Source organism: Phyllobates terribilis, unplaced genomic scaffold, assembly GCF_046119375.1.
Source record: "Phyllobates terribilis strain yellow unplaced genomic scaffold, ASM4611937v1 Scaffold_5__5_contigs__length_657084704, whole genome shotgun sequence".
In the NCBI taxonomy this organism is placed as follows: Eukaryota; Metazoa; Chordata; class Amphibia; order Anura; family Dendrobatidae; genus Phyllobates; species Phyllobates terribilis.
In genome coordinates, this window is record NW_027362765.1 from 48,002,020 (window position 1) to 48,029,289 (window position 27,270).

At 46.8% G+C, this 27,270-nt stretch overlaps 1 protein-coding gene across 2 annotated transcripts in view; it reads right to left on the reverse strand.

The window, feature by feature from the left end:
• Nucleotides 1-1,043: 1,043 nt before the first annotated feature.
• LOC141271909 (uncharacterized) overlaps nucleotides 1,044-27,270 on the reverse strand; it is a 48,361-nt gene continuing 22,134 nt past the window's right edge. Inside the window, exons 6-11 of one of the 2 annotated variants that reach the window (XM_073682141.1) lie at nucleotides 24,374-24,523; nucleotides 24,065-24,244; nucleotides 23,859-23,982; nucleotides 23,678-23,775; nucleotides 23,389-23,479; nucleotides 1,047-3,141 (exon numbers count right to left, since the gene is read on the reverse strand). In XM_073682141.1, the coding sequence (XP_073538242.1) occupies nucleotides 1,883-3,141; nucleotides 23,389-23,479; nucleotides 23,678-23,775; nucleotides 23,859-23,982; nucleotides 24,065-24,244; nucleotides 24,374-24,523 (1,902 nt within the window). In that variant the 3' untranslated portion in view covers nucleotides 1,047-1,882. Of the gene's footprint in view, nucleotides 3,142-23,388; nucleotides 23,480-23,677; nucleotides 23,776-23,858; nucleotides 23,983-24,064; nucleotides 24,245-24,373; nucleotides 24,524-27,270 lie in introns of both variants that reach the window. The other variant, XM_073682142.1, reaches the window with a different exon arrangement.

A 27,270-nucleotide genomic window follows, 5' to 3' on the forward strand; every position in this document is an offset into this window, starting at 1 on the left:
GTACGTCACTGACAGCGTGGGAAAATTCTCCTGCACTCAGCACTTCAGCGTGAGAATTTTCCCACGCTGTCAGTGACGTGCATGAGGTGAGCTGAGTTCATTGGACATGACCTCACCTCATGTATGTCACTGACAGCGTGGGAGAATTCTCACGCTGAAGCGCTGAGTGCAGGAGAATTTTCCCACGCTGTCAGTGACGTGCATGAGGTGAGCTGAGTTCATTGGACATGAACTCGGCTCATCTGGATGACGTCACAGAGAGACACTGAGGAGCGCAAGCATGCCTGCGCTTCTCAGTGTCTGCGGGATGACAGGCTGGATGGCAGCGTTCTACTGCGGTCCAGCCTGTCATCTCGATGTAGCAGAGCTGAAGCTGTCGTGGGAACCATGGAAAGGTAAGGATGAGGTTGCTTTATTATTTTACTTTTATTGCAGGAGATCGTTGGCTTCAGCTGGAATGGGCGTGATGGTAAGTATGGTTTAATTTAGAACAATAAAGAATTGTGTCTTTATTTCAATTAAAGGACTTTATTCTGGGTGTTTGTGTTTTCTTTTAACTTTGACTATGGGGTTAGTAATGGGGGTGTCTTATAGACGCCTCTCCATTACTAACCTGGGCTTGATGTCAGCTGGCATTATAAGCTGACATCAACCCCAACCCTATTACCCCCTGCCACCGCACCAGGGCAGCGTGGAAGAGCGAGGCTAAGTGCCAGAATTGGCGCATCCTATGGATGCGCCATTTCTGGGGCGGCTGACGGCTGGTGTTTCTAGCCTGGGAGGGGGCCAATATTCATGGCACCCTTCCTGGGCTATTAATATCAGCCCCCAGCTGTCTGCCTAGCCTGTGCTAGCTATTAAATTAGGGGGGACCCCACGTTATTTTTTTTGGGGGGTTCCCCCATTTTAATAGCTAGTAAAGGCTAGGTATTCAGCTGGGGGCTGATATTAGTAGCCTGGGAAGCTCCGTGGGTATTACCCCCTTCCCAGGCTTCAAACATTTGCCCCAGCTGTCTGCTTAACCTCCGCTAGAGCCTAAAATTAAGGGGAACCCCACGCCCATTTTTTTTTAAATAAATCCTTTATTTTAACACTAAATGACAAGTACAGTAATCAACACTGTCACTGTACTTCATATATATGTGACTGACATGTTTCTATCTATCTAATCTATGTGTGATTCTCTATTCTTTCTATTCTAAATTGTCGGGTACAGATGCTGAATTGCCGGCCGGCTTTCTTAAAGAGACAGTGCATGAAAACACTATTATTTTTTTAAATAAATCCTTTACACTAAATGACAAGTACAGTAAGCAACACTGTCACTGTACTTCTTATATATGTGGCTGACATGTTTCTATCTATCTAATCTATGTGTGAAGCTCTATTCTGTCTGTTATAAATTGTCGGGTACCGCTGCTGAATTGCCGGCCGGCTTTTTTAAAGAGACGGTGCACGAAAACACTAATATTTTTTTTAATAAATCCTTTACACTAAATGACAAGTACAGTAAGCAACACTGTCACTGTACTTCATATATATGTGACTGACATATTTCTATCTATCTAATCTATGTGTGATGCTCTATTCTTTCTGTTGTAAATTGTCGGGTACCGGTGTATGCGCTGATGAATTGCCGGCTTTTCATGTCATTCTACATTATTCTTAGTTGTTTTACTTCATGTAGAATTAACCTACAAGGAAAGAAAGGGTTTATTTTCATTCCGATATTTGTGTCCCATTGACTTGCATTGGTTTCCGGTATCGGAATCGGCGATATCCGATACTTTTTGGGTATTGGCCCGATCCAATCCGATACGATATTTCCTGATATCGGAAGGTATCGCTCAACACTATTTTCAAGTAAAACATTTCCCACCTTCTAGGTATGATACTGGATTCTCCCTTTGTGAGATATTTGATGTTTAGTAAGATTCCATTTATTGGTAAAACATTTCCCACAGTCTGAACATGAAAATGGCTTCTCCCCTGTGTGAGTTCTCTGATGTTTAACACAACTTTTTCTATCTGCAAAACATTTCCCACATTCTGAACATGAATATGGCTTCTCTCCTGTGTGAGTTCTCTGATGTGTAACAAGACTTTTTTTATCTGCAAAACATTTCCCACATTCTGAACATGAAAATGGTTTCTCCCCTGTGTGAATTCTCTGATGATTAACAAGATATGTTTTATATCCAAAACATTTCCCACATTCTGAACATGAAAATGGTTTCTCCCCTGTGTGAGTTCTCTGATGTTTAACAAGAATTTTTTTATCTGCAAAACATTTCCCACATTCTGAACATAAATATGGCTTCTCCCCTGTGTGAGTTCTCTGATGTGTAACAAGACTTTTTTTATCTGCAAAACATTTCCCACATTCTGAACATGAAAATGGCTTCTCCCCTGTGTGAGTTCGCTGATGGTTAACATGACTTTTTTTATCTGCAAAACATTTCTCACATTCTGAACATGAATATGGCTTCTCTCCTATGTGATTTCTCTGATGTGTAACAAGACTTTTTTTATCTGCAAAACATTTCCCACATTCTGAACATGAAAATGGCTTCTCCCCTGTGTGAATTCTCTGATGATTAACAAGATATGATTTATATCCAAAACATTTACCACATTCTGAACATAAATATGGCTTCTCCCCTGTGTGCATTTTCTGATGTTTAAAAAGACTTGATTCATAAGGAAAACATTTCCCACAATCAGAACATGAAAATGGCTTTTTCCCTGTGTGAATTTTCTGATGTCTAACAAGAGTTGATTTCTGGCTAAAATGTTTCCCACATTCTGAACAAAAAAATGGTTTCTCCCCTGTGTGAATTCTGTGATGAGCAACTAAGTTTGACTTAACTGCAAAATGTTTCCCACATTCTGAACATGAAAATGACATCTTCCTTGCGTGATCTGTTTTTTGTCTAACAAGCTCTAATTTTGGATTAATATATTTCCCACACTCTGAAGAAGAAAATATTTTCACCTGTATGTTAGTTTTTGGATGTGTAACAAAAGACTGTATTTCTGGAATAGTGGCATAGACATCAGTTATATCTTGACAGATATCAAGATCATCTGATTTGTTAATTGAAGATGTCACTTGTCCCTGCGATCTCTTGGGGCAGTCACCTGCCAAGAATAAAGATTATTTTTGAATAAATTAAACTGAATTATATTTTTATAACATTTCTAAAATTTCCCAAGAAATTTCAAGTTATGTGGCAAAATCACATTTACCAAGACAAAAACAGCTAACAATTTAACAGTAGACCTTAAAAAGCAACATGGATTCCATGAACCAATCCAGCAAAATCTGCGCTCCCAAAGCCAAATATTCCCCTCGCTTCTGAGTCCTGCTGTGTGCCCAAATACTGTTATCGTCCACATTTTTAGCATTTCTGTAGCAGGAAGAACCACTTAAAAATTTATGTTGGTCATGTCTCCTGAAGCACAAGCTGCGCACCCCTTATTGGGCACTAAAACAGCATATATGCAATTTTCTCTCTTCAGCATCCACTGCGTGTTAGTTTCCAGAGAATACCTGTGGAGTCAAAATAGTCACTACTCCTAAAGATGAATTCTATGATGGCAACACAGTCACTTTATGCGCTTTTCTTTTCTTCTGTTTTACTGCAATATTGTCTGTAACAAATGTCACCCCCAGCCTGTTTCCACGGACCATACTGTAATCATGCCAACATTAGCATTTCTTGTCCTCCATCTGGTGGGGGCATGTGTGTCTTTTTTCCTATCTACAGGGGCCTCACTGATACACAATTTTTCAGACTGGCTGGAGACTGGATTTCTGGGACCTTATTTCCCTATTGGAATTAAATGTAGCTGATGGTTAAGGGGGTGAGTGTGAGCACTGACCTCATCACGCTGCTACTGGAGCCAGGCTGCTGAGGAGGCAAGGACTCAGCGGGCACTGGTAAGCTCTCCAAAAACAGCTAGCCAAAGATTAAATGTGTTTGTTTTGTGTTCGGTGTTACTTTTCAGGGTTGCAGATTGGGAGATATTTATATTGATGTGGCAGAAAAATAATTCATTTATTTATAAGGGCACTGTGTCGAGAAGTGCTTTTGCAGACGGAGAAGATGGAAGTCTGCAGAGATGAGCTCTGCTCGTGAAATCTCATCATGTTGTCTGTACTGTATCGAGACAAAAAGGATGGGTATGATTTGAATCAGTGAAGATGTCACCTGTAAGGTACCTGGATGTAAATGTTTCTGATCCTGTCTGTGTCTCATCAGTACTGTGACTCATGTATGGTTTGCAGTCTGATGATGGCTGGTAACAACAACTCCCAGCATGTCCTTACCATTGTTTAGGATATACTGGGAATTTTGGGTTTAAGCAATACAATTATATATGGGGCTGATCTGACATTACAATTGACCACTGTACAAAGATTGGTGCTGCATACATGTACTGATGGTGGTTCTGGTGATGAATTCATGTACTGACGGTGGTTCTGATGCTACATTCATGTACTGACTGTGGTTCTGGCTCTGCATACGTGTACTGACGGTGATTCTGGCGCTGCACTTATGTACTAACGGTGGTTCTGATCTTGTACACATGTAACAATCCATGATGTGCTTAATGGCTATGTTAAAAACTTAAAAATTCTCAAAACTTAGAGATTTGAGATTATGAGGAGGACTTGGCAAGCTTCTGCTGCAAAAACTCATTTTAAATTAGCGTGTTTGCATGGATTTATATAGTGTGACCAAGTTGTCAAGCACTTTCCAAGTGATGCTAAAATCGCTTGGAAAGCGCTTGTCAACCCGCATGCGCAAATGCAAGTGAAGAACGCTTCACTTCCGCATGTCCCTGGCAGGAAAATGCATGTACAATCCGCATGCGTTTTTTTCTGCCAGGGAGATGCAGAAACGCTCAGGAAAAAATCCTGAGCATTTCTGCATCGTGGGCACATAGCCTCATACTGATTTTTTTTTTTGAGCAGAACTTGATTCTGGTGATGTATTAAAGGGGTTGTCCACTACTTTGACATTGATGCCCTATCCACACGCGGCACCCCCGCCGATCAGCTGTTATCGGTGCTGGCAGCAGCGGCCGCAAGTCCTTACCTGCGGTGCCTGGCCGTCAAGTTGCAGTGGCCGCCGCTTTTAACTGCACATCCGCTGTCATGCAAGGTGTGGGATAAACTTAGTGCAACACAGAGGGAAGAGGGAAAGGGAGCCCAGACACTAGGGAAATGGGAAAGTGGAGACCTCCTAGTCTGGTCTAGTGTCACCCTGTCTCAACTATCGACCCTATATTGGCTGTTAACCAATTGCTGCACGTGTTCCTCGCCCTGTCTTTCCTTGGCGTTAGACTCAGGCTAGGGAAGGGAGGAGATGAGCACTAGTCGATCACCACTGAACTCTAAAGACAAAAAGGAAGGACAAATAGGGGAAATCGCTTAGCTTTTAGACGACTCCAGACAAATGCGCACACGTCCTCAAACACCAGAGAGGAGGAAGTACTGCTCTTGCTGAAATCTCATAAGGAGTAATGAATATCAAGGGCACCTCCCTCTGTACACAGCAGGTATTTATACACCCAGACCAGGGAGTTAATTAGCCAAAGGAAGGTAGCCACTAGATCCTAAAGACAGCCTCTAAGAAGATGTCTGTAATGAAAAACATAGAGATCTCATGCAACCAACTGCAGGGCGACTGTTGTCACTTCTGACACACCCGCGACATCGGCCTCCCATTCAATTAAATGGGAGGCAGATGTGCAGTTACAAGCGGCGGACACTACAGATGGACGGCCAGGCACCGCAGGTAAGGACCGATCATAGATTGATGCCCTATCCTATTGATAGGGCATCAATGTCAAATTAGTGGATAACTTCTTTAATGGTACGTCACCCAGCTTTTCCCGTGCTGAATTCCATGCTGTCTTCCCTATACCGTTCTGTTCCAATTCTCTAATGGTACGTCACCCAGCTTTTCCCATGCTGAATTCCATGCTGCCTTCCCTATACCGTTCTGTTCCAATTCTCTACTGGTACGTCACCCAGCTTTTCCCATGCTGAATTCCATGCTGTCTTCCCTATACCGTTCTGTTCCAATTCTCTAATGGTACGTCACCCAGCTTTTCCCATGCTGAATTCCATGCTGTCTTCCCTATACCGTTCTGTTCCAATTCTCTAATGGTACGTCACCAAGCTTTTCCGTCTTGACTCCCATGCAGATTTCTCTATATTTCTCTACCCCTATGTCCCCCTGGTATGTGACCCAGCCACCCCCACTTTCATTTATGGCCTTGTTTACTCTGTCTTGAGCATCCAGCATCTGGTTCAATCTAATCAGCTGATCAAGATGAGCACAGACCACTCCCGTCTGCTTCACAGCTGAATGCATTCTGTAGCCCATATATTGAGAACTAGGAGTCTGTGTCAGACTTCAGTCTGTGTCCCTCAGCTTAAGTGTCCATGAGCTGAACTGTCTGAAATTTGAATTAATCCTGAATTGAATCTGAAGTGAACTGAAGGTAACTGAATACTAAGTCACAGTAAACAATGTTTGTCTTTGTTTTCACTCTCACCCCCTTAATCCTTCACTTCTTACAACCACCCCTAATCCCTACACCTAGTAAAAAACTCTTCATCTCTCCCTCCATTCTCCCCACCCATCTCACCTCCTCCTCAGAGCTATTCCACAACATACAATCCTTTGTCTCCAAACACAGACAGCCACCTCATGCCCTCTCCTGCTCCCACCTAATAACGCTTTCTCTGCTCCTCCTCACTGCCGGCGACATCTCTCCAAATCCCGGCCATCCTCACCACATCCCTACAATCTCTTCCACCTCCTACCCACGATCTATCCCAAACTCTCGTAACCCTTCTAACCTTATACCTATACGCCCAGCCCCCGCTTCCCCAGTTCCACTAACAGGAGCTCTATGGAACGCTCGCTCTGTCTGCAATAAACTTTCCTACATTCACGATCTCTTCATCACTAACAAGCTTTCCTTCCTCGGCATCACTGAAACCTGGCTCACCCCCTCCGACACAGCCTCTCCTGCTGCACTTTCCTATGGCGGATTCCACCTCTCCCATACCCCCCGCCCCACCGGCAAGCACGGTGGAGAAATAGGTTTCCTCCTCTCAGATAACTGCTCCTTCACCCATATCCCACTGCCGCCCGCAATTACTCTCCCCTCTTTTGAAGTGCACTGCGTGCGCATCTACTCCCCATCCAACCTCCAACTAGCTGTCATTTACCGCCCCCCCAGGATCAACCACCACTTTCTTTGACCACTTCACCACCTGGCTACTTCATTTCCTCTCCGTTGCCATCCCCACTATCCTCATGGGTGACTTTAACATCCCCATTGACACTTCCCTCTCAGCTGCCTCTAAGCTTCTATCCCTCACTTCCTCCTTTGGTCTTACTCAGTGGTCTTCCACACCCACCCACAAAGACGGCCACACGCTGGACCTCATCTTCACCCGCCTCTGTTCCCTATCTAACTTCTCTAACTCACCTCTCCCTCTTTCTGACCACAACCTACTCACATTCTCTTCTCTCTCCTCCACGGGGCAACAATCCCCACTCCACAAACTTGCATACCCTCGTAGAAATCTCAAACACCTTGACCTACACTCTCTCTCTGAATCCCTCCTCCCTCTTACAGACATTAGTTCCTTACATGATGCAGATGCTGCTGCCACTTTATACAACACCACAACAGCTGCAGCTCTCGATTCGGTCGCCCCCTCACGCATATCAAGGCTCGCACAATCAACAGACAACCCTGGCACACCAGCCTAACTAAAGAACTGCGACGGGCCTCCAGGGTTGCTGAACGTAGATGGAAAAGGTCCCACTCCCATGAGCACTTCATCGCATTCAAACAGTCCCTCACTACCTTCAAGTCCACACTCACTGCAGCAAAACAAACATACTTTGCATCTCTCATATCCTCCCTGTCTCACAACCCTAAACAACTATTCAACACCTTCAGTTTTCTCCTCCGTCCCCCAGTGCCTCCTCCCTCTCCTCTTATTTCAGCTGAAGACTTTGCCTCATTCTTCAAGCAGAAGATTGACACCATCAGACAAAGTTTTTGCCTAAAGCCCCCACCGCCCCTCCCCACACCTACTCAACCCTCCTCCTCCAAAACTACATTCTCCACCATTTCTGAAGATCAACTTTCCTCCTTACTCTCCAAATCACACCTCACCACCTGTAAACTTGACCCAATCCCGTCCCACCTCATCCCAAACCTTACCACTATCTTCATCCCAGCCCTAACCCACCTCTTCAACCTGTCACTAACAACTGGTGTCTTCCCCTCATGCTTCAAACATGCCTTAATCACACCCATCCTCAAAAAGCCCTCCCTTGACCCATCCTCCGTGTCTAGCTATCGCCCCATATCACTTCTCCCCTATGCCTCAAAACTACTGGAACAACATGTCCATTCTGAACTGTCCTCCCACCTCTCCTCCTGCTCCCTCTTTGACCGCCTACAATCTGGTTTCCGACCGCACCATTCTACTGAAACTGCACTGACTAAAGTCACAAACGACCTACTAACCGCCAAATCTAAGCGACACTACTCTGTCCTCCTCCTCCTAGACCTGTCATCTGCCTTTGACACAGTGGACCATTCCCTCTTACTCCAGACTCTCTCATCTCTCGGCATCACAGACTTGGCCCTATCCTGGATCTCCTCATACCTAACAGACCGGACATTCAGTGTCTCCCACTCACACACCACCTCTTCATCTCGCCCCCTATCTGTCGGTGTCCCCCAAGGTTCAGTTCTAGGACCCCTGCTCTTCTCCATCTACACCTCATAGAGTCTCATGGCTTTCATTATCACCTCTATGCTGATGACACACAGATCTACCTCTCTGGACCCGATATCACCTCCTTATTAACCAAAATCCCACAATGTCTGTCTGCTATTTCAGCCTTCTTCTCTGCCAGATTTCTAAAACTTAACATGGACAAAACAGAATTCATCATCTTTCCGCCATCTCATTCAACCCTCCCAACTGACCTATCTATCAACGTCAATGGCTGCCCACTCTCCCCTGTCCCTCAAGCTCGCTGCCTTGGGGTAACCCTGGACTCGGAACTCTCCTTCAAACCACATATCCAAGCCCTTTCCACTTCCTGCCGACTCCAACTCAAAAATATCTCCCGGATCCGCACATTCCTAAACCATGAATCTGCAAAAACACTAGTGCATGCCCTCATCATCTCCCGCCTCGACTACTGCAACCTCCTGCTCTGTGGCCTCCCCTCTAACACTCTCGCACCCCTCCAATCTATCCTAAACTCTGCTGCTCGACTAATCAACCTGTCCCCCCGCTATTCCCTGGCCTCTCCTCTCTGTCAATCTCTTCATTGGCTCCCCATTGCTCAGAGACTCCAGTTCAAAACCCTAACCATGACATACAAAGCCATTCACAACCTGTCTCCTCCATATATCTCCGACCTAGTCTCCCGTTACATACCTGCACGCAACCTCCGATCCTCACAAGATCTCCTGCTCTACTCCGCTCTTATCTCCTCCTCCCACAACCGTATACAAGATTTCTCCCGTGCTTCCGCCCTACTCTGGAACTCTCTACCCCAACGTATCAGACTCTCGCCTACCGTGGAAACCTTCAAAAGGAACCTGAAGACCTGAAGACCCACCTCTTCCGACAAGCCTACAACCTGCAGTAACCACCGCTCCACCATACCGCTGCACGACCAGCTCTACCCTCACCTACTGTATCCTCACCCATCCCTCGTAGAATGTGAGCCCTCGCGGGCAGGGTCCTCGCTCCTCCTGTACCAGTCGCTGTCACATTGTGTTCAAGATTATTGTAATTGTTCTTGTATTATACCCCTTTTTCACATGTAAAGCGCCATGGAATAAATGGCGCTATAATAATTATTAATAATAATAATAATAATAATGTTCTGATGGTGATTCTAGCGATGTATTCATGGAAGTACCCCATTAACTTTTTTGGTGGACCTTGGGATTGGTTTAGTATTTTAATGTGGCTCTTGGAGCAAAAAATGTTGTGCACCTCAGAACTAGAATATATGACATGGTAGTACTTAGTGATCTCAAACTATTATAGGGGACAATATTTTCTGATTGACAAGTTTCTTTAAGAAATATTAGACATTTAGAGAGAACCTTTCAACATAGTGCACTAAACCAGAGTTGCACTCATTTATGATGGACCATTGTAGCTACTATAAATCCTGATTAGAAAGGTAGAAAAAGTGTTAGTGCTCCTCATTTTAGGAGAGATTGTACAGTAATTTTCATTCCTTAAAATTGAAAACATCATGAAATTCATGACATGGAGTCATTAGAGCCATTAACCACGCACAGCTTAGAGATACAGTACAGACCAAAAGTTTGGACACACCTTCTCATTTAAAGATTTTTCTGTATTTTCATGACTATGAAAATTGTACATTCACACTGAAGGCATCAAAACTATGAATTAACACATGTGGAATTATATACTTAACAAAAAAGTGTGAAACAACTGAAAATGTGTCTTATATTCTAGGTTCTTCAAAGTAGCCACCTTTTGCTTTGATGACTGCTTTGCATACTCTTGGCATTCTGTTGATGAGCTTCAAGAGGTAGTCACCAGAAATGTTCTTCCAACAATCTTGAAGGAGTTCCCAGAGATGCTTAGCACTTGTTGGCCCTTTTGCCTTCACTCTGCGGTCCAGCTCACCCCAAACCATCTCGATTGGGTTCAGGTCTGGTGACTGTGGAGGCCAGGTCATCTGGCGTAGCACCCCATCACTCTCCTTCTTGGTCAAATAGCCCTTACACAGCCTGGAGGTGTGTTTGGGGTCATTGTCCTGTTGAAAAATAAATGATGGTCCAACTAAGCGCAAACCAGATGGAATAGCATGCCGCTGCAAGATGCTGTGGTAGCCATGCTGGTTCAGTATGCCTTCAATTTTGAATAAATCCCCAATAGTGTCACCAGTAGTGTTGAGCATTCCGATACTGAAATATCGGGTATCGGCCGATATTCGCGGTATCGGAATTCCGATACTTAATTCCGATACTTTTGCAATATCGTATACCGGAATCGGAAGTTCCCATAATGCAATGAGCCATTTTCATTTTATACAGCCAATGAGGATCCTAAGAAGTGTGGGCACATCCTGTTAGGCATGTAGGCATCTTAACTAATGGCATGGCTGTGATTGGCTGCTGAAATGATGTCATGATGCACTATAAAAGCCGCCGCCGCCATTTTGAGCTCACTCTGCTGTGAATTCAGTTAGGGATAGGACGCTGTTGTTCTGAGGGACAGTTTTAGCTACCTATTTGGTCTATTCTGCTTTACCCAAGCTACTTTATAAATCGCTGTGCCTTGCAGCGCTAGTGCACAGTTCTCTGTGCTGTTCACCGCTTTCTGCAAGGTCTGTGTGTGTGAGTGCAGCTCACCCTGTAGTGTGTGCTTCAACTACATCTGGTTGTAGTGCACTCAGTGTGTGTCACTGCCTCATACATTGTCCTTTTTTGCCAATTCATAATTTTTCCTGATATCTCCTATTAGTGTGGTGGTTCCATCCGTATTCAGCTAAATTGGTTCCAAACACACTATATAGGAGTAGATAGAGAAATTTTTTTGGTCTTGCAGCGCTAGTGCACAGTGCTCTGCATCTGTACTGTTCACCGCTGTCTGCAAGGTCTGTGTGTGTGAGTGCAGCTCACCCCGTAGTGTGTACTTCAGCCACGTCTTGTTGTAGTGCACTCAGTGTGTCTCACTGCCTCATACATTGTCCTTTTTTGCCAATTCATAATTTTTCCTGATTTCTCCTATTAGTGTGGTGGTTCCATCCGTATTCAGCTAAATTGGTTCCAAACACACTATATAGGAGTAGTTAGAGGAGCCTTTCTGCAGCATTGGGCCCTGCAGCCCCAGCCAGATTAGTATTAGCCTATTTTTTGTAGCCTCATCTATTGCATTGTAGGTTACCTTCCTACATTGTAATAGCTACAAAAAGTTTGTGATACTATCGGTATTACATCTTTAGGCACATCCAGTGTCTTTTTGTGACAAAAAAACCTATATAAAGTTCACCAAACACTCCACTTTACAGTTGTGTAGGCCACATTAGCTCATATTAAAGTCTAGTCCACACTTTATAAAATTAATGTTTCTTATACCTGTTAGCAGCTGTTCAGGAATAAGCACACTAAGCCCTTAGTACTTTTCTGCCTATCTTTATCAGTCTACCAAGATGAAGAAGGCACGGAGTAAGGCATGTGGTCGTGGGCGTGGGCGTGGAGTTTCTGTAGGTAGAGGACGTGAGGATTCTGTGCCTGCAGGGAGAGGACGTGGGGATTCTGTGCCTGCTGCGGGCACCAGTGACTCAGCATCCCCCAGTTTTACCAGGGAACAGTCCTTTATGCGCAGCTTTGTAGGAGCTAGCTGTACCCCACTGCTGCGGGAGGACCAAATTGAAGCCGTTGTCGGATGGATGGCAGCTAACGCATCGACTTCAATTAGTTCCAGATCCTCTCAGGTCCTGAGCACTGAAGAGCACCCATCTGTCTCTTCACCACCTGCCAAATTGCCCAGGCAGTCAGAGAGCCCTGGACAGGAGCCATCTCTACTTCTGTTCTCTGAATCTCTTGGCTTGGAAACAGGGGGCCAGCCAAGCAGAATTCGAGAATTTGAAGAAGAGGTAGTATGCAGTGATGCGCAACTGTTTTGTCTTTCTGAATCTGAAGAGGCGGGTGGGCCAGTGCCTATGGTCAGCAGCACACCTCAGTACGCATCTGATGATGAGACTCAGGTGCCACTTTCTGGTGCGTACTGTGCTGTCGAGACTACCCAGGAGAAGCAGCTGTTTGAAGAGGGTGGTGTAGATGATGAGGTCCTTGACCCATCATGGCGTGAGGGACAGGAAGGTGGTGGGAGCAGCTCTGAGGAAGAGATTCCCCGAACAGCCCAAAAAGGAGGGAGAGGGAGGGGGCAGACTTGGTTGCCTGTAGCCTCCACTTCGGCACCCATTAGGAGCATGGCTCTTCCAAAATCCAAAGCGGGCACTCCCAAGACTTGCAGTGCCTGGTCCTTTTTTGACACAGTTGCAGATGACATTTGCTTTGTCAAATGCAAGCTGTGTAATCAGAAGGTGAAAAGAGGGAAAAGTGTCAGCAACCTCAATACCACAAATATGTGGAAACATGTGCGGACCAAGCACGTGGTGGAGTTACAAAAACACACTGAAGACCTAGGCCAACCTACAGCGCCACCTACCACCTCTTCAGCTCGTGTTGTAGCCTCTTCCTCCAGCTCACACACAGCTGGTTCGGCTTCCTCACAGGATCGCCATGGAAGAATCTCTGGCACTGTTGTACAGAGACACAGTGTAATTCCACCCACAGCACCACTTTCTCAGTCATCCTCACACTCCCAGGCCAGTCTACAGCCATCGTTAGCACAGGCATGGGAGAAAAGGCGCCCATACTCGGCAAACCTCCCCCGAGCACAGGCTCTGAATGCTGGCATTGCTAAACTACTGGCCCTTGAAATGCTATCATTCAGGCTGGTGGAGACTGACACATTCCGTAACTTTATGGCATTGGCAGTCCCACAATACAACGTGCCCAGCCGCTATTATTTCAGCAGGCAAGCCGTCCCTGCCCTGCAACATCATGTGGAGGGAAAAATTAAACATGCGCTACAAAACGCCGTCAGTAGCAAGGTCCACCTGACCACCGATGCGTGGACCAGTAAGCATGGACAGGGACGATACCTTTCCCTCACTGCCCATTGGGTAAATGTTGTAGAGCTGGGTACAGATCTTGAGAGTGGCGCTGTACGTGTTCTGCCAACTCCAAGGATTGCAGGAATCCAGTCTGTACACATTGACTCCTCCTCATACTCCAGTTCCTCTGAATCAGCGCTGCAGAAGCCGTCACGGTCTACCTCCACATCGACCCGTGAACGGTTACCTGTTATGATGACCGATATGAGCACAGCCGTGGCCAAACGTCAACAGGCCGTATTAAAATTAATTTATTTGGGGAATCGAAGCCACACAGCGCAGGAGCTCTGGAATGCCATCAAGCAGCAGAGCGACGTGTGGTTTGTGCCAGCGAATCTCCAGCCAGGCATGGTAGTGTGTGACAATGGCCGAAATCTGGTGGCAGCTCTGGGCCTAGGCAACCTCACTCACATCCCATGTCTGGCACATGTGCTCAACTTGGTCGTGCAGAGTTTTTTGAGGGACTATCCGGATCTTGATGCACTGCTTCATAAGGTCCGCATAGAGTGCGCTCACTTGCGGCGTTCCAGCAACGCAAGATCACGCATTGCAGCTCTGCAGCGCCGATTACATCTTCCGGAACATCGCATCATATGTGACCTACCCACCAGGTGGAATTCAACGTTACATATGTTGGAGAGGTTGTGTGAGCAGCAGGCAGCAGTAATGGAGTACCAGCTGCAGCAGGCGCAAACAAGTCGCAGTGCGCCGTTCACACTTCACCACCACTGAGTGGGCCTCTATGAAGGACATTTGCCACGTTTTGCGTGCCTTCGATTATTCCACGCGGATGGCGAGTGCAGATGATGCACTAGTCTGCATGACTATCCCGCTTATCTGCCTGCTTGAAAAAACACTGCAAGCACTAAGGGACGAGGTTTTGGAAGAGGTGGAGGATGAGGAGTCACAAATGCCATCTGCTTCTCTACAGTCTGCGCAACGTGGTTCCTCACAAAGGCCTAGGCAGGGGACACTTTGTGAGGAGGATGAGGAGGAGTCAATGGATGAGGAAGACATCTGTCCAGAGGAGGGAGGTACACAATGCTCTAGTAGTCAGTATCTAGAGCGAGGGTGGGGTTATGCAGAGCAGGCAGAGATCACGCCTCAAGCAGGGGACAGCGTTTCTTGGCCAGTTGGCAGTCTGCAGCACATGGGTGATTTCATGCTGCAGTGCCTGAGAAACGACCGCCGCATCGCCCACATTCTCAACACGGCTGATTATTGGGTGTCCACCCTCCTAGATCCTCGCTACCGGGACAACTTACAAAGCCTCATAACACCGTTGAACCGGGAGCGTTAAATGCGGGAGTACCAAGACGCACTGGTGCATTCCATCATGTTCTCCATTCCAACCGAGAGCAGTGCTGCTAGTGCTTTACAAAGCAGCTCAGTGCATCGAGGCAGTGGAGGAAGTTCTGCACAAAGAGGGAGCAGAAGCAGCGCCTCAGCACAAGGCAAGACCAGTATGGCCGAAATGTGGCAAAGTTTTGTGTCCCCGCCGCCACAAATGTCTACACCATCACAGACGGTTCCAGTCAGCAGGAGGCAACGTTTCCGTCAGATGGTGACAGACTACATGTCTTGCCCTCTTAGTGTACTCCCAGGCGGCTCTTCTCCCTTCAAGTTTTGGGTCTGTAAGCTGGATACATGGCCAGAGCTTAGTCAGTATGCATTGGAGGTGCTAGCTTGCCCTGCTGCTAGTGTATTATCGGAACGCGTCTTTAGTGCCGCAGGTGGTGTACTAACAGACCGTCGCATGCGACTATCCTCCGATAACGTTGACCGGCTTACTTTTCTCAAAATGAACAAGGCCTGGATCTCTCATGAATTTGCCAGTCCTCTTCCAGAATAAATAATTGGTTGGCAACAGTATCCAGGTCTCCTGTTGTGTTCATGTTTCTACCACCTGAACTGTAATCCCTGAGCTCCAACACCGCCAGTTGGCGCTCGGAAGTGCCGTCTGCACAGTCAACACTTGCTGCCGTGTTATTGGGGTTCAGTAACATCAGCTGTTCCCCTGCTGTGCGGACGGCAATTTCTCCTGCTCTGTCCACATTCTCACTACTACAGATTTTAAAGTTGCTCCAATTATACCTCTGGCTCCTCTGTTTTCAGTATTATCCCTGAGCTCCAACACCGCCAGTTGGCGCTCGGAAGTGCCGTCTGCACAGTCAACACTTGCTGCCGTGTTATTGGGGTTCAGTAACGTCAGCTGTTCCCCTGCTGTGCGAACGGCAATTTCTCCTGCTCTGTCCACATTCTCACAACTACAGATTTTAAAGTTGCTCCAATTACACCTCTGGCTCCTCTGTTTTCAGTATTATCCCTGAGCTCCAACACCGCCAGTTGGAGCTCGGAAGTGCCGTCTGCACAGTCAAAACTTGCTGCCGTGTTATTGGGGTTCAGTAACGTCAGCTGTTCCCCTGCTGTGCGGACGGCAATTTCTCCTGCTCTGTCCACATTCTCACTACTACAGATTTTAAAGTTGCTCCAATTATACCTCTGGCTCCTCTGTTTTCAGTATTATCCCTGAGCTCCAACACCGCCAGTTGGCGCTCGGAAGTGCCGTCTGCACAGTCAACACTTGCTGCCGTGTTATTGGGGTTCAGTAACGTCAGCTGTTCCCCTGCTGTGCGGAAGGCAATTTCTCCTGCTCTGTCCACATTCTCACTACTACAGATTTTAAAGTTGCTCCAATTACACCTCTGGCTCCTCTGTTTTCAGCATTATCCCTGAGCTCCAACACCGCCAGTTGGCGCTCGGAAGTGCCGTCTGCACAGTCAACACTTGCTGCCGTGTTATTGGGGTTCAGTAACGTCAGCTGTTCCCCTGCTGTGCGGACGGCAATTTCTCCTGCTCTGTCCACATTCTCACTACTACAGATTTTAAAGTTGCTCCAATTACACCTCTGGCTCCTCTGTTTTCAGTATTTACCCCGGGCTCCAATACCGCTAGTTGCTGCTCAGAAGTGCCATCTGCACAGTCAACACTTGCTCCAGTGTTACTGGGGTTCAGTAACGTCAGCTGTTCCCCAGCTGTGTGTCCGGCAAATTCTCCTGCTTTGTCCACATCCACTGTACTACTGATTTAAAACTTGCTCCAATTACACCTCTGGCTCCTCTGTTTTTAGTATTTACCCTGGGCTCCAATACCGCTAGTTGCTGCTCAGAAGTGCCGTCTGCACAGTCAACGCTTGCTCCAGTGTTCTTGGGATTCAGTAACGTCAGCTGTTCCCCAGCTGTGTGTCTGGCAAATTCTCCTGCTTTGTCCACATCCACTGTACTACTGATTTAAAACTTGCTCCAATTACACCTCTGGCTCCTCTGTTTTTAGTATTTACCCTGGGCTCCAATACAGCTAGTTGCTGCTCAGAAGTGGCGTCTGCACAGTCAACGCTTGCTCCAGTGTTATTGGGGTTCAGTAACGTCAGCTGTTCCCCAGCTGTGTGTCCGGCAAATTCTCCTGCTTTGTCCACATCCACTGTACTACTGATTTAAAACTTGCTCCAATTACACCTCTGGCTCCTCTGTTTTTAGTATTTACCCTGGGCTCCAATACCGCTAGTTGCTGCTCAGAAGTGGCGTCTGCACAGTCAATGCTTGCTCCAGTGTTATTGGGGTTCAGTAACGTCAGCTGTTCTCCAGCTGTGTGTCCGGCAAATTCTCCTGCTTTGTCCACATTCACACTACTACAGATTTTAAAGTTGCTCCAATTACGCCTCTGGCTCCACTCTGTTTTTAGTATTTACCCTGGGTTCCAGCACCGCCAGCTGTTTCCTAGCAGTGTCTTTGGCACGGGTACTCCCTCCTGCCCAGCCTGGTTCCAGCACGCCAGCTGTTTCCGGGTAGTGTCAACGTCACTTCGCCTCCAATGCGTTGTCCTGTCGTGTTGCGGTCGGGTTAGCCGACTCTATGGTGCCTGCAGTTTAGGTGACTCCTATGTGGGCTGCGGGATCTGGCAATGAAGGCAGGTTCCATAGTGCCAATAGGACAAGCACCCCCTGTAGGACTGTGGGTTTTGGTAACTGCGGCCGGCTCGCGGCCTTGAAATTTTTTTTTTACATGGGTACCTTCTGCTACCCATCCGGGTTCCAGTACCGCCAGCTGGTTCTCGGCAGTGCCTTTGGATTAGGTGCCTCCTTCTCGGTATCCAAGTTCCACCAACGTCTGCTGGTCCTTGGTAGTGATTTCTGGCACAGGTACCTCCTGCTTAGTAACCGAGTTCCAGTACCGTCAGCTGGTCTTCTGCAGTTCCATTGGCTCTTGTACCTTCTGCTACCCATCCGGGTTCCAGTACCGTCAGCTGGTCCTCGGTAGTTCCATTTGCTCTTGTACCTTCTACTACCCATCCGGGTTCCAGTACCGTCAGCTGGTTCTCGGCAGTGTCTTTGGCACGGGTACTCCCTCCTGCCCAGCCTGGTTCCAGCACGCCAGCTGTTTCCGGGTAGTGTCAACGTCACTTTGCCTCCAATGCGTTGTCCTGTCGTGTTGCGGTCGGGTTAGCCGACTCTATGGTGCCTGCAGTTTAGGTGACTCCTATGTGGGCTGCGGGATCTGGCAATGAAGGCTGGTTCCATAGTGCCAATAGGACAAGCACCCCCTGTAGGACTGTGGGTTTTGGTAACTGCGGCCGGCTCACGGCCTTGAAACTTTTTTTTACATGGGTACCTTCTGCTACCCATCCGGGTTCCAGTACCGTCAGCTGGTTCTCGGCAGTGCCTTTGGATTAGGTGCCTCCTTCTCGGTATCCAAGTTCCACCAACGTCTGCTGGTCCTTGGTAGTGATTTCTGGCACAGGTACCTCCTGCTTAGTAACCGAGTTCCAGTACCGTCAGCTGGTCTTCGGCAGTTCCATTGGCTCTTGTACCTTCTGCTACCCATCCGGGTTCCAGTACCGTCAGCTGGTCCTCGGTAGTTCCATTTGCTCTTGTACCTTCTACTACCCATCCGGGTTCCAGTACCGTCAGCTGGTTCTCGGCAGTGTCTTTGGCACGGGTACTCCCTCCTGCCCAGCCTGGTTCCAGCACGCCAGCTGTTTCCGGGTAGTGTCAACGTCACTTTGCCTACAATGCGTTGTCCTGTCGTGTTGCGGTCGGGTTAGCCGACTCTATGGTGCCTGCAGTTTAGGTGACTCCTATGTGGGCTGCGGGATCTGGCAATGAAGGCTGGTTCCATAGTGCCAATAGGACAAGCACCCCCTGTAGGACTGTGGGTTTTGGTAACTGCGGCCGGCTCACGGCCTTGAAACTTTTTTTTACATGGGTACCTTCTGCTACCCATCCGGGTTCCAGTACCGTCAGCTGGTTCTCGGCAGTGCCTTTGGATTAGGTGCCTCCTTCTCGGTATCCAAGTTCCACCAACGTCTGCTGGTCCTTGGTAGTGCTTTCTGGCACAGGTACCTCCTGCTTAGTAACCGAGTTCCAGTACCGTCAGCTGGTCTTCGGCAGTTCCACTGGCTCTTGTACCTTCTGCTACCCATCCGGGTTCCAGTACCGTCAGCTGGTCCTCGGTAGTTCCATTTGCTCTTGTACCTTCTACTACCCATCCGGGTTCCAGTACCGTCAGCTGGTTCTCGGCAGTGTCTTTGGCACGGGTACTCCCTCCTGCCCAGCCTGGTTCCAGCACGCCAGCTGTTTCCGGGTAGTGTCAACGTCACTTTGCCTCCAATGCGTTGTCCTGTCGTGTTGCGGTCGGGTTAGCCGACTCTATGGTGCCTGCAGTTTAGGTGACTCCTATGTGGGCTGCGGGATCTGGCAATGAAGGCTGGTTCCATAGTGCCAATAGGACAAGCACCCCCTGTAGGACTGTGGGTTTTGGTAACTGCGGCCGGCTCACGGCCTTGAAACTTTTTTTTACATGGGTACCTTCTGCTACCCATCCGGGTTCCAGTACCGTCAGCTGGTTCTCGGCAGTGCCTTTGGATTAGGTGCCTCCTTCTCGGTATCCAAGTTCCACCAACGTCTGCTGGTCCTTGGTAGTGCTTTCTGGCACAGGTACCTCCTGCTTAGTAACCGAGTTCCAGTACCGTCAGCTGGTCTTCGGCAGTTCCATTGGCTCTTGTACCTTCTGCTACCCATCCGGGTTCCAGTACCGTCAGCTGGTCCTCGGTAGTTCCATTTGCTCTTGTACCTTCTACTACCCATCCGGGTTCCAGTACCATGAGCTGGTTCTCAGCAGTGTCTTTGGCACGGGTACTCCCTCCTGCCCAGCCTGGTTCCAGCACGCCAGCTGTTTCCTGGGTAGTGTTAACGTCTCTTTGCCTCCAATGCCTTGTCCTGTCGTGTTGCAGTCGGGTTAGCCGACTCTATGTTGCCTGCAGTTTAGGTGACTCCTATGTGGGCTGCGGGATCTGGCAATGAAGGCTGGTTCCATAGTGCCAATAGGACAAGCACCCCCTGTAGGACTGTGGGTTTTGGTAACTGCGGCCGGCTCGCGGCCTTGAAACTTTTTTTTACATGGGTACCTTCTGCTACCCATCCGGGTTCCAGTACCATCAGCTGGTTCTCGGCAGTGCCTTTGGATTAGGTGCCTCCTTCTCGGTATCCAAGTTCCACCAATGTCTGCTGGTCCTTGGTAGTGCTTTCTGGCACAGGTACCTCCTGCTTAGTAACCGAGTTCCAGTACCGTCAGCTGGTCTTCAACAGTTCCATTGGCTCTTGTACCTTCTGCTACCCATCCGGGTTCCAGTACCGTCAGCTGGTCCTCGGTAGTTCCATTTGCTCTTGTACCTTCTACTACCCATCCGGGTTCCAGTACCGTCAGCTGGTTCTCGGCAGTGTCTTTGGCACGGGTACTCCCTCCTGCCCAGCCTGGTTTAGGTGACTCCTATGTGGGCTGCTTAGTAACCGAGTTCCAGTACCGTCAGCTGGTCCTCGGTAGTTCCATTCGCTCTTGTACCTTCTGCTACCCATCCGGGTTCCAGTACTGTCAGCTGGTCCTCGGTAGTTCCTCAGCCTTCTTGTACCTTCTGCTAAATTTCCAAGTTCAAGCTTTTTGAAATGGTTCTTGGTAATCACTCTGGATCTCCCTGACGAGGACCCTGAAGACGAGGACCCTGAAGACCAACCCGAAGAAGACGAGGACCCCGAAGACGAGGACCCCGAAGACGAGGACCCTGAAGACGAGGACCCTGAAGACCACCCCGAAGAAGACGAGGACCCTGAAGACCACCCCGAAGAAGACGAGGACCCCGAAGACGAGGACCCAGAAGACCAACCCGAAGAAGACAAGGACCCCGAAGACGACGACCCCCGAAGACGACGACCCTGAAGACCACCCCGAAGAAGACCAAGAAGATGACCATGAAGAAGTTGACCAAGAGGACAAAGAAGAGAAGAGAAGCACCAAGATACAGAAGAACAAGAGACAGAAAACCAAGAAGCAGAAATACAAGAAGCTGCAGAACAAAAAGCGGAAGAACATTAAGCATAAGACTAAAAATCAGAGCAAAAGATATTATCTAACTTATAAGCAGAAGAAGACTAAGCAGTGTATGGGGGTGAGTCCGTTCCTCCTCGTGGTGCCCCTGGAAAAGACCTGCGAATGCAGGCCAAACTGAACGCGGACGAATCCTGTTGTAAATCTTTTGTGATGGGCAGAACGAAAGGTGTAATGTCCAACCTTTTATAGATAACAACTACAGGAATGCCTGTCACAAATAAGAATATGATGAAGAAGAAGAATATGAAGAAGATGAAGAAGTAGAATATGAAGAATGTAAAAAAAAAGAATAATACGAAGAAGGTGAAGAAGAAGAAGATGAAGAAGGTGAAGAAGAAGTGGATGAAAAAGATGCTGAGGATGATGAAGGAGAAAGTGTGGGAGAAGTAAAAAAGAAGGTGAAGAGCATGGAAGTAGTGAAACATAAATATCTGACAAAATATAAAAATACTTAACATAGTCAATATTTCCGTAACTCAGAACGTCTTAAAAAAAAATATTAATTCCTGCTATTACATTTGATTGGGCTAAACCTCTATGCCTTTATTGTCTCCCCCACCTCCCCCAATACATTCTACATTATTCTTAGTTGTTTTCCTTCATGTAGAATTAACCTACAAGGAAAGAAAGGGTTTATTTTCATTCCGATATTTCTGTCCCATTGACTTGCATTGGTTTCCGGTATCGGAATCGGCGATATCCGATACTTTTTCGGTATCGGTCCGATCCAATCCGATCCGATATTTCCCGATTTCGGAAGGTATCGCTCAACACTAGTCACCAGCAAAGCACCTCCACACCATCACACCTCCTCCTCCATGCTTCACGGTGGGAACCAGGCATGTAGAGTCCATCCGTTCACCTTTTCTTCGTCGCACAAAGACACAGTGGTTGGAACCAAAGACCTCAAATTTGGACTCATCAGACCAAAGCACAGATTTCCACTGGTCTAATGTCCATTCCTTGTGTTCTTTAGCCCAAACAAGTCTCTTCTGCTTGTTGCCTGTCCTTAGCAGTGGTTTCCTAGCAGCTATTTTACCATGAAGGCAGGCTGCACAAAGTCTCCTCTTAACAGTTGTTGAAGAGATGTGTCTGCTGCTAGAACTCTGCGTGGCATTGACCTGGTCTCTAATCTGAGCTGCTGTTAACCTGCGATTTCTGAGACTGGTGACTCGGATAAACTTATCCTCAGAAGCAGAGGTGACTCTTGGTCTTCCTTTCCTGGGGCGGTCCTCATGTGAGCCAGTTTATTTGTAGCGCTTGATGGTTTTTGCAACTGCACTTGGGGACACTTTCAAAGTTTTCCCAACTTTTCGCACTGACTGACCTTCATTTCTTAAAGTAATGATGGCCACTCGTTTTTCTTTACTTAGCTGCTTTTTTCTTGCCATAATACAAATTCTAACAGTCTATTCAGTAGGACTATCAGCTGTGTATCCACCAGACTTCTGCACAACACAACTGATGGTCCCAACCCCATTTATAAGGCAAGAAATCCCACTTATTAAACCTGACAGGGCACACCTGTGAAGTGAAAACCATTTCCAGTGACTACCTCTTGAAGCTCATCAAGAGAATGCCAAGAGTGTGCAAAGCAGTCATCAAAGCAAAAGGCTACTTTGAAGAACCTAGAATATAAGACATATTTTCAGTTGTTTCACACTTTTTTGTTAAGTATATAATTCCACATGCGTTAATTCATAATTTTGATGCCTTCAGTGTGAATGTACAATTTTCATAGTCATGAAAATACAGAAAAATCTTTAAATGAGAAGGTGTGTCCAAACTTTTGGTCTGTACTGTATATCATGGCATAGGTGTTATGTGTTTTAGTGTAGATTATCGTGAACTTCTTTGAAATTAGACGGTATTTGTTAACAAAAACTGTAAAGTCAGGATAAAGGGAAACTCTGCTGTTATTGTTCAGAAGTTCATATTTGGCCAAGATTATTAAATTTAATTTAATCTACTAATAAGGGGGGATTTTTATTTTCCAGCCTTGCAGATTCAAGAATGGATGGCTCCAGTACAATTTCTTATATAAATGCTCAAACTAATAGGAGCAGCTTTGGGTGGAGGAGCATACAGTAACAGCCAGTGACTGAGAGTACTGTGTGACCTCTCTGCTTTTAGTGGTTACTACTCACCTGGGTCATTATCTTTAGGAATTTCCTCTTTACACCGCTCATTAACCCTCACATATGTCTCTGTAGTATTAATATGGGTCAGATCTTTACCCTGAAACAAATATTGCAAAAGTCACAGACAAATGGAGAAGTCACATCTATGATCAGCTCTAATCCTGACATTTCTGCCGTTCTCATTACACAAGTATAAAACATATAATACTGGTGGATAAAACAAGACTGAACACAAGACCTTCACAGCCGTCTACACATCATAGGGGAGATCTCATGACATCTTCTCTCCATCTACCTGATGATCCTGAGGAACATTGGGATTTTCTTGGTTACAGTCCTGTGGAAGAAGAGGACGGGGACATCTCTCTGGTGTTGTCCTCTTACTGGATAGTACTAGACGAAACACAAACAGGGGCTGAATTCATTCTTTACTAACAGATAATTATAGGCCATGTGTATTTAGTCCTGTCTATTACCTGGTGATGTGAGGGGCTGGGGAACCTCCATGATGATGTCCTTGTACAGATCTTTGTGTCCTTCTAAATATTCCCACTCCTCCATGGAGAAATAAACAGCGATATCCTGACACCTTATAGGAACCTAACACACACAATGACACAGTCATCCCCCGATCCTTTCATAGTGTTACTGTATAATGTCCCAGCATTCCCAGCAGTGTCACCTCTCCAGTCAGCAGCTCAATCATCTTGTAGGTGAGTTCTAGGATCTTCTGGTCATTGATGTCCTCATCTATCAGGGGGTGAGGTGGAGGCCCCGTGATTGGGCTCAGGGGTCTTCCCCATCCCTCAAACACAGGGGCATGACAGCGCTCACTAGAGGTCTTCTTCACCACTGTATAATCCTGGTTATGGAGAGACACATAAATAAATCTCACTACAGACATTTCCAGAGTCCTCACCTCTCCAGTTCTGTCCATCTGTAATTCCTGTAGATAAGAATAATGTAATGTGACATCATCAGAATCTCTCACCTCTCCAGTAAGCCGGAAGAGGATCTCAAGGGCGAGGTGTAATATCCTCTCCCCCATCTTCTCCTTGTCCACATCCATCCTTGATAGATCAATCAAGAAAATTCTCTCATATAGGAGACATCCACTGAGAGGATCCAATATTATAAGGACCTAAATGGGAAGAAAATGATGATGTAACATCATAAAGGCTGGACTTATGGAGGTTGCAGGTCTCCTGGATTGAATGTCCTTTGCTAAAAGACGTGGAAGCTGGACTATAAGCCAGGTGGGCTAACCAGCACTATTGTATGGACTTGTTACTTTATGTTTTACCTTGTGTCGGACAAAAGCTTTAAGTTTTCTGGTGATGGGGTTTATGTGGATTGCAATAAACCAGTCTGACTTTAAATAGAAATAGTTCCTGTGTCTACCTCTTGAAGAAGCCAAGCGAGTTGACCTAGATGTTGTCTTCTCAGATCGGATAAACTGAAATGTCAGAAACATCACCCACTTGCTGCATTCTTGACTTGGATGTAACTGTAAAGGGGGACTCCGCTTCTCACAATCACAGGTCCATTCAACTACCACAATAGGCTGAAAATGAGCTAAGCGCACCCCACAGTCATCTCACACATCCACACCACACTTCTCGCAGCCATCACTTGCCATTTTGAAAGGCCACCAAGACGCCTGCCCTGGGTGGCACACTAGCTCACATGCACAGCTAAATTTTCAAGGCACCCGATCGGTACTTCTTGCACTTTGGCATACACTGGGTAAAAAACAAGTTATACTTTTCTTCTTTGATGTGGGTATGTTTAGAACAGCAAGGAACAAACCTATTAAACTTTAGATTTAATATTTAAAAAATAAAGTACAGTGCTTAAAAATGACCAATAAATGACACAGACAAATAAAAGTCACAGACAGATGGAGAAGACACATCTATGATCAGCTCTAATCCTGCCATCTCCACCGTTCTCATTACACAAGTATAAAACATATAATACTGGTGGATAAAAATCGATTTTTTAATTACTGTAAAATCTGTTTTTCATAGTCTTCATTGGGGGACACAGAACCATGGGGTTGTCTGCTGCCACCTGGAGGCTGACACTATTATTGCAAATAAATAAAATTGGCTCCTCCCCAGCAGACCTTGTCTGCTGGAGCCAGGCTTCCTCAGTTTTGTGAGAAAGCAGTAGGAGGCGAAAATAATTAAGGCAAGAAGAAACATAACAGTACGCCCAACTGGGCAACCAAGGGAGGGAGCTGTGTCCCCCAATGAAGACTATGAGAAACAGATTTTATACGAAGTAAAAAATATATTTTTCTCGTTCGTTTCATTGGTGGACACAGAATCATGGGATGCCCTGAAGCTGTTTCTAGGGATATAGTATTAAATATTATACCTTTACCATCTAGTCTTCCACCATAACTCAAGCCGAATTCTGGGCTACTGCTGCCTGTAGTATCTCCCTATCAAGAATTGCATGTGCCGAGAAAAAAGTGTGCACCGTGAAAAACTTAGAAAACGTATGCACCGATGCCCAAGTAGCTGCTTTACAAAACTGTAAAGCCGATGCCTGATGACAAACAGCCCAGGAAGCTTGCGTGGAGTGCACCCTAATTCTAAATGGGGCCACCATGGCCTTAGTCTTATAGGCCTGGATAGTAGCCATCTTGATCCAACGGGCAATGGTTGCTTTAAAAGCAGCTTGACCCTTACGAGGGCTCTGTGGTATAACAAAGAATCAGAAAGCCTAAATGAGGTGGTGGCCTATAAATAGTACCTTACAGCTCAAACAATGTCCAACGTGCATAGAGACTTCTCAATAGGATGAAATAGAGCTGGACAAAAATAAGGTAAAATAATATATTCATCAAGGTGAAAACTCAAAACTACCTTTGAGAGAAAAGACGGAACTGGGCTCAACACTACCTTATCCTGATGAAGAATAAGGTAAGGGGTGCAACAAAACAGAGCCGCAAGCTCTGAGACCCTCCTAATAAAAGTTTTGGCTATTGGGTCAGCTACCTTATAAGAAACAAAAAGTATAAAGATCTCGCTGGATGAAAAGGTGGAGACAGCAGAGCCTTCAAAACATGATTCAGATGCCAAGAGTCCAATGGAGCCGACAGGGTGGCTTAACGTCTGCCACCCCCAGGAGAAAAGTCTTAACCTGCAGTATATAAGCCAAATCCCTCTGAAACAGAACAGCCGGGGCAGATACTTGACCATTGAGGGAGTTAAGCTCCAGCTCTGCTTCCAATCCGGACTCTAAGAAGGAGAGCAGCACTGGCAAGGAAAAAGATATTGAAGTACTGGTAGACTCACACCAACGAAAATAAGCCCTCCAAGTGAGATGGTAGATGTAACATACCTGGCGGCGTTCTTGCATGGTGGTCCATCTCCCACTGTGCAAGAGCGCGCACTTGATCTCCAGTCCAGAATGTCTCTCTGGCTTCCCTCCATGCTGTCTGTTTGTGTCTGTTTCTGCTGCTTAAGGGCGGCGCCCGATCACTTCCTGCTTTTTGTACCTGCTGTGGGTCACACCCCTTGTGCGTCCTCAGCCTATTGCTGTCTGTCACCTGGTATATAGCTCAGCTGCTCCCATCTATCCCTGCCTGAGCATAGTGTTTCATTCAGTGTGTGCTTGCACTCTGAAGGTGCCAGGTCCCGTTCTTTGTCTCCTGCTTTGCGGTATCAGTTCCCGTGTCTGAACTGAGTCCTGTCTATTTCTCCTGCTTTGCGGTATCAGTTTCCGTGTCTGAACTGAGTCCTGTCTATGTCTCCTGCCTTGCGGTATCAGTTCCCGTGTCTGAGCTGAGTCCTGTCTATGTCTCCTGCCTTGCGGTATCAGTTCCCGTGTCTGAACTGAGTCCTGTCTATGTCTCCTGCCTTGCGGTATCAGTTC